General features: G+C 37.8%; 1 protein-coding gene across 11 annotated transcripts in view; it reads right to left on the bottom strand.

Annotated features, from left to right (window-relative positions):
- ZEB1 (zinc finger E-box binding homeobox 1) overlaps window positions 1-13,732 on the bottom strand; it is a 192,099-nt gene that overhangs the window by 21,897 nt on the left and 156,470 nt on the right. For 9 of the 11 annotated variants that reach the window (XM_059184209.1, XM_059184203.1, XM_059184207.1 and 6 more), the window contains one exon: window positions 2,736-2,873. In XM_059184209.1, coding sequence (XP_059040192.1) covers window positions 2,736-2,873 — 138 coding nt within the window. Of the gene's footprint in view, window positions 1-2,735; window positions 2,898-13,732 lie in introns of all 11 variants that reach the window. The other 2 variants (XM_059184198.1, XM_059184199.1) reach the window with 1 other exon arrangement.

The raw sequence follows: 13,732 nt of genomic DNA, 5'->3' as shown, positions 1-13,732 counted from the left end.
AAAAATGCTCAATATCACTTGGCATCAAGGAAATACAAATCCAAACCACAATGAATACCACCTCACACCAGTCAGAATGGCTAAAATTATCAAGTTGGGAAAAAACAGATGTTGGCGAGGATGTGGAGAAAGGGAACCCTCTTACACTGTGGGTGGGAATGCAAACTGTTGCAGCCACTCTGGAAAACAGGATGGAGGTTCTTCAAAAAGTTAAAGATAGAACTACCCATGGCCCAGCAATTGCACTACTAGGTATTTACCCAAAGGATACAAAAATAGTGATTTGAAGGGATACCTGCATCCCAATGTTTATAGCAGCAATGTCCCCAATAGCTAAACTATGGAACAAGCCCAGATGACTACTGACAGACAAAAGGATAAAGAAGATACGGTGTATAAAAATACAATGGACTATGACTCAGCCATCAAGAAGAGTGAAATCTTGTCATTTGCAATGTCATGGATGGAAATAGAGGGTATTATGTTAAGCAAAACAAGGCAGTCAGAGAAAGACAAATACCATGATTTCACATATGTGGAATTTAGGAAACAAAATAGATGAACACAGGGTAAGGGAAGGAAAAATAAAATAATATTGAAACAGAGAGGGAGGCAAAGCATAAGGGACTCTTAGCTCTAGAAACAAACAGAGGGTTGCTGGGCGGGAGGTGGATGGGTAGATGGGGTAACAGGGTGATGGGCATTAAGGAGATCACTTGATAGAATGACCACTGGGTGTTATGTGGAACTACTCAATCACTAAATTCTACCCCAGAAATAATAATAACATTATATGTTAACTAAAATGAATTTAAACACCAAATTAAAAAAGAAAAACGTAATGGAACAACTGAACATTCAGGACATGCATAATGTCCTGAATCTAGACACAGACCCTACACCCTTCCCAAAAATTAACCCAAAACGGATTACAAACCTAACTGTAAAATGTAAAACTATAAAGCTCCTAGAAGATAACAGGGAAAAACTAGATGACCCTACCTATGACAATGCCTTTTTTAGATATAACACCAAGGAAAGAAAGAATTGACAAGCAGGACTTCATGAAAATGAAAACTTCTGCTTCCGTGAAAGATGATTTCAAGAGGATTAGAAGACAAGTGCCATACTGGGAAAAATATTTGCAAAAGACACATCAGATAAAGGACTACTAGCCAAAATATACAAAGGACTCTTAAAACTCAACAATAAAAAATCAGTACCTTGATTAAAAAATAGTCCAAAGGCCTTAGCAGACACCTCACCAAAGAAGATATACAGATGGCAAATAGACTCTTCCCATCATACGTTATCAGGGAAATGCTAATTAAAACAAGATACCACCACACACCTATCAGAATGGCCAAAATCCAGAACACTGACACCACAAACTGCAAGCGAGGATGTTGAGCTACAGAAACTTTCTTATAAAAGTAAACATACTCTTACTAGAGGATCCAGCATATGTACTTCTTGGTATTTACCCAAAGGAGTTGGAAAATTTACATCTACACAAAAATCTGCACATGGATGTGCACGGCAACTTTATTTGTAATTGCCAAAACTTGCATGTCCTTCAGTAGGTGAACAGGTAAATAAACTATGGTACATCCAGACAACGGAATTATTATTCAGCACTTAAAAGAAATGAGCCATGAAAACACATGGAGGAAACTTAAGTGCATATTACTAAGTGAGAAAAGCCAAATTAAAAGGTTACATGCTGTGTAATTCCAACTATATGACATTCTGGAAAAGGCTATGGAGACACAAAAAGATCTTTGGTTTCCAGGGATGAGGGGAGGTGGGGAAAGATGAATAGGCAAAATATAGAGGGTGTTTAGGGCAATGAAAATACTCTATGAGATATTATAATGATGGATACATGTCATCACATATTTGTCCAAACCCACAAAATGTACACCACCAAGAATGAACCCTAAAGGAGATGATAGACTTTGGGTGTTTTCTGGTGAGCGATATTAATAATGGGAATAGTTATACTACACTGGGGGCAAGGGGTACATGGGAAATACCTGTACTTCTGTCTCACTTTTTGGTGAACTTTCGGCTTTTCTAAAAATGTCTTTTAAAAAAGTTGATTATTTAAATATTAAGTTATATCTATCCATTAAACTGGGAACCCCAGAAAAATCAAACCAGATATAGGATCTTAAATACTTTAAATATCCCCAAACATTCCAAGTGACGTCTTAGTTCTTGGTGCAGATCTTGCATAAAATTTCTTATAGGAATATTTGATTGCAATTGTCATCTGTTTCTAGCATGGAAGGAGGGAATGGTAGTCTATTTCCTTTTAGGAGAGTATGAAATATTAGAACTACATTTTACCACTCTTCATACACAGGCTGTTCATATCAGAATAGACTAGAGCATGACTTTCAGAACAGTGGAAAAAAATCAAGAGGCAGTTAAAGGTCATCCTAGCTCCCATTTCTAATACTTGCCCTGTGAGTGAATGGAAATCAACGTCCAGGCATTGTTCTAAGCACTTCATTGCAGTGGCCTTACCAGTAGTGAGATGCCACAAATTTAATACTATGCTGTTATCATACACGTGTTCCTTTTATTAAAGAGATTATTTTCTATGGGCATCTGCCAAAAATGTTAGATATCAGAAATGTTCTTTAGAGTAGAGTAGGTTCCCACTGTAAGCTATGGAAATGATAATCCTGTAAAGATGAAAACAAAAGCAACTGTGAAGCTCTACTTACCATTGTCATCATGACCACTGGCTTCTGGGGTGCCCTGCCTCTGGTCCTCTTCAGGTGCCTCGGGGTAAATGACAGCAGTGTCTTGTTGTTGCAGGAACTCTTCAACATTAGGATCATGGTTTTGTTCATTTTCTGCATCTGAGTCACATTCATCATCTTTTACTAAAAGAAATGCATACTTTATACTGCCAAGTTGTTACAAAGCTTTTCTAAATAAGAAATTATTTACCTTAAGAGAACACACTATTGTTCTTGAATTTGTAGGAAATATTTGCCCAAAATTAAAAACAAAATTTACTCATTCTGTTGTCTATTATTAAGAAGTCTTTAAGAAAGCTTTACAACAGTCTTGAATTTTCACAATATCTCTCTTAAACTTTAGAGTGTACTTCTAGTCTATGTGACTGACAGGACACAGAAAAGGTAATATAGTTGAATGAATTCTTAATTTCTCAATCAAGGATAAATCAAGGAAAAAAGGGAGAAAACCTTAGTTCTCAAACCTTAGTCCTTCCTAGGAACCTATTAGATATTTACTTAGAGTTGTAAATCCGAATCATGCTCAATTTAAACCACTTTGAAGTTCAGTACAGGTATCTGATTTCCTAGACAACAGTGTTAATAGTTATCTATAGCTGGAAAAATATCTACTAAGAGTTAGGAGTATCAAATCCATAAAACTGCTTATCTCCTCTAGTACTCATATATAATAAACAAGGCTACTTTTCCTTTATTTCTGCTTCAGTAAATGTTTAACAGTGGGCTAGGGGCAGAGGCATTTTTTCTTCTGGTTAGAAAGTTTCAAGAGATAATGGAATACTGCCACTTTGAGAAGGAAACCCAGAGTGCTTCGAGTTCCTAAAGCAGTATTGCTGCACCATGGTTTCCCTCCATTTCCTCCACTGGCTCCAGAGGACAGTGTCTACTCCATGCTGCTGGTAACTGCAATGTGTTGTATGGCTGTCTCGTGGCTGACTTCTTATACGCTTCAGGCTGAACTGTCACTTCTAAATCTGTAAAATAGCATTTCCCAGCAGACTAAAATTGGGCCAAATTAAAATGCTGAGGTGTAGGCATGTTTTTGTGTGCTAGTTATTGAAACAATCTTGCTAAATCTCCCACATAGTGGAGATTTAAAGTCCTCAGGTCAGCTGCTGTTTAAAACCTTAGAGCCAATGACATAATAATAATGGTGACCCACCATTTCCCCCTCCTTTCTAATATAGCCAATAGCTATCAATTATTTAGCACTGGGTTACTGGATCCAGGGGGAAGTGAAAACTCTTGAAGAGGTAAGCTGGTACTGTGGGTATTAAGGGAGTCTATTTCCAAATCCTCAAATTCCGTGTATATTCTTTCTTAGAATCTGGAAGGTTCTCTCTACTCTCCCCTTTCCAGACTTTCTAAGACTTCCTTAAAAGGAAGAAGAGATGGAGTGCCTTGGTGGCTCAGTGGCTCAGGTCATGATGTCAGAGATGTGTGACTGAGCCCTGCATAAGCTTCTGTGCTCAGCTGGGAGTCTGCTTGCTCCTCTCCCTCTCCTTCTTCTTCCCTCACCCCACCCCCACTGATGCTGCTGCTGTCTCTAGCTCTCTCTTAAATAAATAGATAGATAGATAGATAGATAGATAAATAAATACATAAATAAATCTATCTTTTTAAAAAGGAAGAAGAGGGGGGTGCCTGGGTAGCTCAGTCGGTTAAGTGTCTGCCTTCTGCTCAGGTCATGATCTCAGTGTGCTGGGATCAAGCCCCTCTTGGAATTCCTGCTCTTTCTTTCAAATAAATAAATAAAATCTTAAAAAAAAAAAAAGGAAGAAGAGAAAAAGTCATATCCCAGTACAGTCATCCTGTGCATTGCCTTGGAGTGTAAAAACCTCCAGGTTGCCAAAGGAAAAAAATTCAAAATACTGATGGGGGGAAACCAACTTCCTTCCTTCCTTCCTTCCTTTGTTCCTCTCTCCCTCCCTCCCTCCCTTTCTTTCTTTAGCATATATTTTTTTAAAGATTTATTTATTTACTTGAGAGAGAGAGAAAAAGAGAGAGAGAGAGAGAAGGAGCAAGGGGAGCGGCAGAGGGAGAGGGAGAAGCAGACTCCTGGGGGAGCAGGCAGCCCGCAGTGAGGGTGGGGGCCCTAGATCCCAGGACTTCAGGATCATGACCTGAGCTGAAGGCTTAACTGACCAAGCCACCCAGGCACCCTGGGAAAACTTTCTTATTGATTAATTAAGACAGGCCTTTCAGTTTTTTCTGTTTATATGGATTTATATCTGGGGTTAAAGCATGGCAATTTTCTGTTATGGGGATATTTTGGCTGTAGTTAGGAAGCTCTGAAATTAGCTATATAATAATATGGTCAGAGGGAGTGAGAGTAGTTTTCTTTTAATGGCCTCATCTATTCTATTGCCTAACTATTATTAAAAATTTCATTGCTCTACAGGAAGCTGGTCAGAGTAAATCAAAGAATATTCTCAAAAATCATTCCTACAGTCTGTCATTAGCTGGAAAAATAAGCATTTTTAAAAAATTTTTTATTTTTTATAAACATATATTTTTATCCCCAGGGGTACAGGTCTGTGAATCACCAGGTTTACACACTTCACAGCACTCACCAAAGCACATACCCTCCCCAATGTCCATAATCCCACCCCCTTCTCCCAACCCCCCTCCCCCAGCAACCCTCAGTTTGTTTTGTGAGATTAAGAGTCACTTATGGTTTGTCTCCCTCCCAATCCCATCTTGTTTCATTGATTCTTCTCCTACCCACTTAAGTCCCCATGTTGCATCACCACTTCCTCATATCAGGGAGATCATATGATAGTTGTCTTTCTCTGCTTGACTTATTTCACTAAGCATGATACGCTCTAGTTCCATCCATGTTGTCGCAAATGGCAAGATTTCATTTCTTTTGATGGCTGCATAGTATTCCATTGTGTATATATACCACTTCTTCTAGATGGACATCTAGGTTCTTTCCATAGTTTGGCTATTGTGGACATTGCTGCTATAAACATTCGGGTGCACGTGCCCCTTTGGATCACTACGTTTGTATCTTTAAGGTAAATACCCAATAGTGCAATTGCTAGGTCATAGGGCAGTTCTATTTTCAACATTTTAAGGAAACTCCATGCTGTTTTCCAGAGTGGCTGCACCAGCTTGCATTCCCACCAACAGTGTAGGAGGGTTCCCCTTTCTCCGCATCCTCGCCAGCATCTGTCATTTCCTGACTTGTTTATTTTAGCCATTCTGACTGGTGTGAGGTGATATCTCATTGTGGTTTTGATTTGTATTTCCCTGATGCCGAGTGATATGGAGCACTTTTTCATGTGTCTGTTGGCCATCTGGATGTCTTCTTTGCAGAAATGTCTGTTCATGTCCTCTGCCCATTTCTTGATTGGATTATTTGTTCTTTGGGTGTTGAGTTTGCTAAGTTCTTTATAGATTCTGGACACTAGTCCTTTATCTGATATGTCGTTTGCAAATATCTTCTCCCATTCTGTCAGTTGTCTTTTGATTTTGTTAACTGTTTCCTTTGCTGTGCAAAAGCTTTTGATCTTGATGAGATCCCAATAGTTCATTTTTGCCCTTGCTTTCCTTGCCTTTGGCGTTGTTCCTAGGAAGATGTTGCTGCGGCTGAGGTTGAAGAGGTTGCTGCCTGTGTTCTCCTCAAGGATTTTGTTGGATTCCTTTCGCACATTGAGGTCCTTCATCCATTTTGAGTCTATTTTTGTGTGTGGTGTAAGGAAATGGTCCAATTTCATTTTTCTGCATGTGGCTGTCCAATTTTCCCAGCACCATTTATTGAAGAGGCTCTCTTTTTTCCATTGGACAGTCTTTCCTGCTTTGTCGAAGATTAGTTGACCATAGAGTTGAGGGTCTATTTCTGGGCTCTCTATTCTGTTCCATTGATCTATGTGTCTGTTTTTGTGTGAGTACCATGCTGTCTTGATGATGACAGCTTTGTAATAGAGCTTGAAGTCCGGAATTGTGATGCCACCAACGTTGGCTTTCTTTTTCAATATCCCTTTGGCTATTCGAGGTCTTTTCTGGTTCCATATAAATTTTAGAATTATTTGTTCCATTTCTTTGAAAAAGATGGATGGTACTTTGATAGGAATTGCATTAAATGTTTAGATTGCTTTAGGTAGCATAGACATTTTCACAATATTTATTCTTCCAATCCAGGAGCATGGAACATTTTTCCATTTCTTTGTGTCTTCCTCAATTTCTTTCATGAGTCCTTTATAGTTTTCTGAGTATAGATTCTGTGCCTCTTTGGTTAGGTTTATTCCTAGGTATCTTATGGTTTTCGGTGCAATTGTAAATGGGATTGACTCCTTAATTTCTCTTTCTTCTGTCTTGCTGTTGGTGTAGAGAAATGCAACTGATTTCTGTGCATTGATTTTATATCCTGACACTTTACTGAATTCCTGTATAAGTTCTAGCAGTTTTGGATTGGAGTCTTTTGGGTTTTCCACATATAGTATCATATCATCTGCAAAGAATGATAATTTGACTTCTTCTTTGCCGATTTGGATGCCTTTAATTTCCTTTTGTTGTCTGATTGCTGAGGCTAGGACCTCTAGTACTATGTTGAATATCAGTGGTGATAATGGACATCCCTGCCATGTTCCTGACCTTAGCAGAAAAGCTTTCAGTTTTTCTCCATTGAGAATGATATTTGCGGTGGGTTTTTCATAGATGGCTTTGATGATATTGAGGTATTGAGGTATGTGCCCTCTATCCCTATACTTTGAAGAGTTTTGATCAGGAAGGGATGCTGTCCTTTGTCAAATGCTTTTCAGCATCTACTGAGAGTATCATATGGTTCTTGTTCTTTCTTTTATTGATGTGTTGTATCACATTGACTGATTTGCAGATGTTGAACCAACCTTGCAGCCCTGGAATAAATCCCACTTGGTCGTGGTGAATAATCCTTTTAATGTACTGTTGAATCCTATTGGCTAGTATTTTGTTGAGTATTTTCGCATCTGTGTTCATCAAGGATATTGGTCTATAGCTCTCTTTTTTGATGGGATCCTTGTCTGGTTTTGGGATCAAGGTGATGCTGGCCTCATAAAATGAGTTTGGAAGTTTTCCTTCCATTTCTATTTTTTGGAACAGTTTCAGGAGAATAGGAATTAGTTCTTCTTTAAATGTTTGGTAGAATTCCCCCGGGAAGCCGTCTGGCCCTGGGCTTTTGTTTGTTTGGAGATTTTTAATTACTGTTTCAATCTCCTTACTGGTTATCGGTCTGTTCAGGCTTTCTATTTTTTCCTGGTTCAGTTGTGGTAGTTTATATGTTTCTAGGAATGCATCCATTTCTTCCAGATTTTCAAATTTATTGGCGTAGAGTTGCTCATAGTATGTTCTTATAATAGTTTATATTTCTTTGGTGTTAGTTGTGATCTCTCCTCTTTCATTCATGATTTTATTTATTTGGGTCCTTTCTCTTTTCTTTTTGATAAGTCGGGCCAGGGGTTTATCAATTTTATTAATTCTTTCAAAGAACCAGCTCCTAGTATCATTGATTTGTTCTACTGTTTTTTTGGTTTCTGTTTCATTGATTTCAGCTCTGATCTTTATGATTTCTCTTCTCCTGCTGGGCTTAGGGTTTCTTTCTTGTTCTTTCTCCAGCTCCTTTAGGTGTAGGGTTAGGTTGTGTACCTGAGACCTTTCTTGTTTCTTGAGAAAGGCTTGTACTGCTATATATTTTCCTCTGAGGACTGCCTTTTTGTGTCCCACAGATTTTGAACCGTTGTATTTTCATTATCATTTGTTTCCATGATTTTTTTCAATTCTTCTTTAATTTCCCGGTTGACCCATTCATTCTTTAGAAGGATGCTGTTTAGTCTCCATGTATTTGGGTTCTTTCCAAACTTCCTTTTGTGGTTGAGTTCTAGCTTTAGAGCATTGTGGTCTGAAAATATGCAGGAAAGGATCCCAATCTTTTGATACCAGTTGAGACCTGATTTAGGACTGAGGATGTGATCTATTCTGGAGAAAGTTTCATGTGCACTAGAGAAGAATGTGTATTCTGTTGCTTTGGGATGAAATGTTGTGATTGTATCTGTGATGTCCATCTGGTCCAGTGTGTCGTTTAAGCCCGTTATTTTCTTGCTGATCTTTTGCTTGGATGATCTGTCTATTTCAGTGAGGGGAGTGTTAAAGTCCCCTACTATTATTGTATTATTGTTGATGTGTTTCTTTGATTTTGTTATTAATTGGTTTATATAGTGGCTGCTCCCACGTTGGGGGCATAGATATTTAAAATTGTTAGATCTTCTTGTTGGACAGACCCTTTGAGTATGATATAGTGTCTTTCCTCATCTCTTATTATAGTCTAATTATTCTAATGTTGTTTCGTCTTATGGTGTCACTTATCTCTCGAATTCTCCCCTTGTGGTCCAGTAGCTGTTTGTCCCTCTTTTGCTCAGGTTCTTTATTCTCTGTCACTTGGTCTTCTATATCACTAATTCTTTCTTCTGCCTCATTAATCCTAGCAGCGAGAGCCTCCATTTTTGATTACACCTCATTAATAGCTTTTTTGATTTCAACTTGGTTAGATTTTAGTTCTTTTATTTCTCCAGAAAGGGCTTTTATATTTCTCGAGAGGGTTTCTCTAATATCTTCCATGCCTTTTTCGAGCCCGGCTAGAACCTTGAGAATTGTCATTCTGAACTCTAGATCTGACATATTACCAATGTCTGTATTGATTAGGTCCCTAGCCTTCAGTACTGCCTCTTGTTCCTTTTTTGTGTTGAATTTTTCTGTCTTGTCATTTTGTCCAGATAAGAGTATATGAAGGAGCAAGTAAAATACTAAAAGGGTGGCAACAACCCCAGGAAAATATGCTTTAACCAAATTAGAGCAGATCCCAAATCGTGAGGGAGGAGAAAGGGGTTAAAAAGAGGTTCAAAAAGGAAGAAAGAAAAAAAAAGAAAAATGAAAAAAAAAGGAAAATTAAAGAATTTTAAAAAAAGAAAACAAGTAAGAAAAATATAAAAAAGAAAATATATATATATTAAACTAGTTAAAAAACGTTAAAAAAGAAAAAGGTAAAAGTTAAAAAAAAATTTACCAGAAGGCAAGAAAAAAAACAAAAAATGAAAAAGAAAAAAATTAAATTAACTGCAAGACTAAAAAAAATCACAGGGAAAAAGCCATGAGTTCCGTGCTTTGCTTTCTCCTCCTCTGGAATTCTGCTGCTCTCCTTGGTATTGAAACCGCACTCCTTGGTAGGTGAACTTGGTCTTGGCTGGATTTCTTGTTGATCTTCTGGGAGAGGGGCCTGTTGTAGTGATTCTCAAGTGTCCTTGCCCCAGGCAGAATTGCACCGCCCTTACCAGGGGCCGGGGTGAGTAATGCGCTTGGGTTTGCTTTCAGGAGCTTTTGTTCCCTGAGTGCTTTCCGTAGAGTTCCGGAGGACGGGAATACAAATGGCGGCCTCCTGGTCTCCAGCCCGGAGGAGCCGAGAGCCCAGGGCCCCACTCCTCAGTGCGCCCTCAGAGAACAGCGCCCAGTTACTCCCGTCTCCCTGACCTCCGGCCGCGCTCGGAGCTCACCGAGCCTGTGGCAGGTTCAAGGTAACACAGAGCTGTGAGCTTACTGTCGGCTCTGTCTCTGCAGTCGGCTTTCCCGTTCCAATACCCGCAAGCTCTGCGACACTCAGACACCCCCGATCCTTCTGTGACCCTGTGGGACCTGAGGCCACGCTGACCCCGTGTGGGCTTTGCCCCGGTTTAGCCTCTGGAGCGATGTCCCTCAGCGGAGCAGACTTTTAAAAGTCCTGATTTTGTGCGCCCTTGCTCCGCCGCTTGCCGGGAGCCGGCCCCTCTCCCCGGGGTCTATCTTCCCGTCGCTTTGAATTCACTTCTCTGCTGGTCCTACCTTTAAGAAAGTGGTTGTTTTTCTGTTTCCAGAATTGCTGTTCTTCTTCTCTTCGATCTGCCGATGGATTTTCAGGTGTTTGCAATCTTTAGATAAGCTATCTAGCTGATCTCCTGCTAGCTGAAGTAGTCTCAGCCTGCTACTTCTCCGCCATCTTGACTCCTCCCCAATAAGCATTTTTTAATAACTAAACACTAAATAACGACAAGTCAGTGTCACTGAGTCTTTTCAATGTAACTTCAAAATTTCAAGTTACTCTAGATAAAACTCACAAGTGAAATTTATATTTTATGTGATTATTGCTTCCACATACATTATATATATAAAATATATATTCTATATATATTCCATATACAGGTTACAAGATGCTTCAGATATTTTTATCAAATTATATTATTTCTATTATAGTCATCACTTATAAAAAGTTTATATTTTTCCTATATCCTATTATGTAGGTATGTAGGTGTATATATGATTGTGTGTATAGGTTAGATGCTAGAATAATGAGTTTTTAAATTGTATACATTTTGCAGAATTATATAGTTTGTATTTTATACATGAACCTTGCATCTTCAGTAAGTTACATGCTTACCTATGTATTGACTGGTTTTAAATGTACTACTCATTTGGAGACAAAAATCTTTATAACTAAAAAATTTGTATTAGATATAAATAATCTTCACCTCACTATTGAATAATCTATTTTTAAGATAATTATTAAGTTTGAAATTTTAATTCCAGTCTAGTTAACAAAGGGTGTAATATTAGTTTCAGGTGTACAATATAGCGATTCAACCATTCCACGCAACACCTGGTGCTCCTTACAAGAGCTCTCCTTAACCCCCTTCACCTATTAAATCTCTACCCACCTCCCCTCTGGTAACCATCAGTTTGTTCTCTATAGCTAAGTAAATAATCTATTTTTTATATTTTTTTAATTTTCAGCATTACAGTATTCATTATTTTTTCACCATACCCAGTGCTTGCAATCCATGCCCTCTAAAAGATATGTTTACTTGTACTTTGTATATTCCTCATTACTTATAATTTATTTTTTTTTTTCAAAAAGGAACTTTTTATAAAATCTCTCAAATTGTGTACTGGCAAAATTATTTGAATTGGAAAAATGAAAACACACCTTTTTTTTTTTTTTACAGAAAGTCTGATGAGGCTGATTGGTATAACAGTAATACCTGGCTTTGCTAGTTAGATTACTAGGTGTAAAATTTCCACAAACTGAATGAACTAAGTTTGAAGCACTAAGGCATTAGTGAGAATATTATTATCTCCTGTGGCAGGATAAAAGGATTTTTATACAAAATGTATTGGCAAAGGTACTGAAATCAACAATATTTCAATTTCCCTAACTATTTTGGAATTTATTAATCAAGGTGCCTCTACCTGAGGGGAAGAAATAACAAAAGCCAAGAACAGGTAGCATCAGTACTTTGAGAAGTGTGGGCAAAGTTTTTTGGTATATGTCCCAGAAAATCAGGGAGTGAAGGAGTCTAATGACTGGAAAACAAATTCTTGAGCCATTAGGCAGCCCTGAATTTTTGTTTTCAACAGAATTGAAGGAGCATTTAATAGATTTGTCAGTTAACAAAACAATAAAAAGATTTTTATTGATATATAACTCTTTGCACATCATTCTAAGGGTGTTTAAAGAACCAAAGTAAATCAGTTATCACAAAAATGTATTTCACCTTTTTATTTATGAGAAGGTTATCTGAGTGCTAAACGAAACACAAACAGAATTAATGCTGAACTCTTTTCCTCTAGAAATAAGTAATATTGGGGCTGAGTCAGGTAAGCAGCTGCTTTTGGCTGGGGTCATGATCTCAGGGTCCTGGAACTGAGTTCAACATTGAGTTCCCTGTTCAGTGGGGAGTCTACTTGTCCCTCTGACTCCCTCCATCCCATGCTCTCTCTTTCAAATAAATAAATATTTTACAAAAATAAATAAGTAACATTAAACTATTGATAACTGAACTAATCAAAGAACACTTCAGCTCCTGGGGTGCCTGGATGGCTCAGTGGGTTAAGCCTCTGCCTTCAGCTCAGGTCATGGTCTCAGGATCCTGGGATCGAGTCATGCATAGGGCTCTTTGCTCAATGCAGAGCCTGCTTTCCCTCCTTTCTCTCTCTCTCCCTATGTCAAATGAATAAATAAAATCTTAAAAAAAAAGAATGCTTCAGCTCCTTCAATCTCATTTCCAGTAACAATTTTTTGTAATAATTATTTGTTAAAACTTGTAATATATTTATGTTGTGATCAGCTGGGCAGTACTGATAATTATATGATAAATCAATCCATAAATTAAAAAAATCTTAAGAGCCTTATCCCTAGAAATTAAAAAGAAACCTAAATTTCAATTTATATACATGCTTTTCTTATAAAGAAAGATAACTGATCAGAAATACCTTCAAATGGGAAATATATTCTCTGTTATCATCAAATTCTATTGATTATGTAGAACAGAAATATGAGTTCAAGGAGTAAAGATTATGATATAACATTTCTGACTCATTAACAAAGAGCTTATTCGCATTTAAAAAAATTGAATGACTAACAGGTATTAAAGTGTTATGACTTACATGTAAGGGTGATGTTAAAAATGTCATTTTTATTATTTATTTATTTATTTTTAAAGCTTTTGTTTATTTACTTGAGAGAGAGAGAGACTGCGCATGCACTTGCGTGCCCATGGGAGCATAAGCAGGGGGAATGGCAGACAGTGGAGGAAGTAGCCTCCTCCCTGCTGCACAGGAAGCTCCATGTGGGACTTGATCCCGGGATGCTGGGATCATGACTTGAGCCGAAGGCAGACACTTGACCAAGCCACCCAGTTACCCACCAAAAATGTCATTTTTAATATGCCAGAAATTCGATTGTAACTACTTACACTGAAGATGAAAAATTCTAAATGTACATTAAGAAATATGTGAAATGGTACATAATCAGTTTATTTAATATAAAGTTTAGAGGAAAATAATAGTATATTTTAGGGGTATTTTTGAGAATTAAATTAATACTATTAGATTAGAAGGTTTGGTATTAGGTGTGGTATCAAATTCTGGGTTCTTTTCAACTAAACTACACTGTC

The sequence above is a fragment of the Mustela lutreola genome, chromosome 8 (assembly GCF_030435805.1).
Source record: "Mustela lutreola isolate mMusLut2 chromosome 8, mMusLut2.pri, whole genome shotgun sequence".
NCBI classification, from domain to species: domain Eukaryota; kingdom Metazoa; phylum Chordata; class Mammalia; order Carnivora; family Mustelidae; genus Mustela; species Mustela lutreola.
Note: the sequence above shows the minus strand (reverse complement) of the source record. Positions and strands in the feature narration are given on the sequence as shown.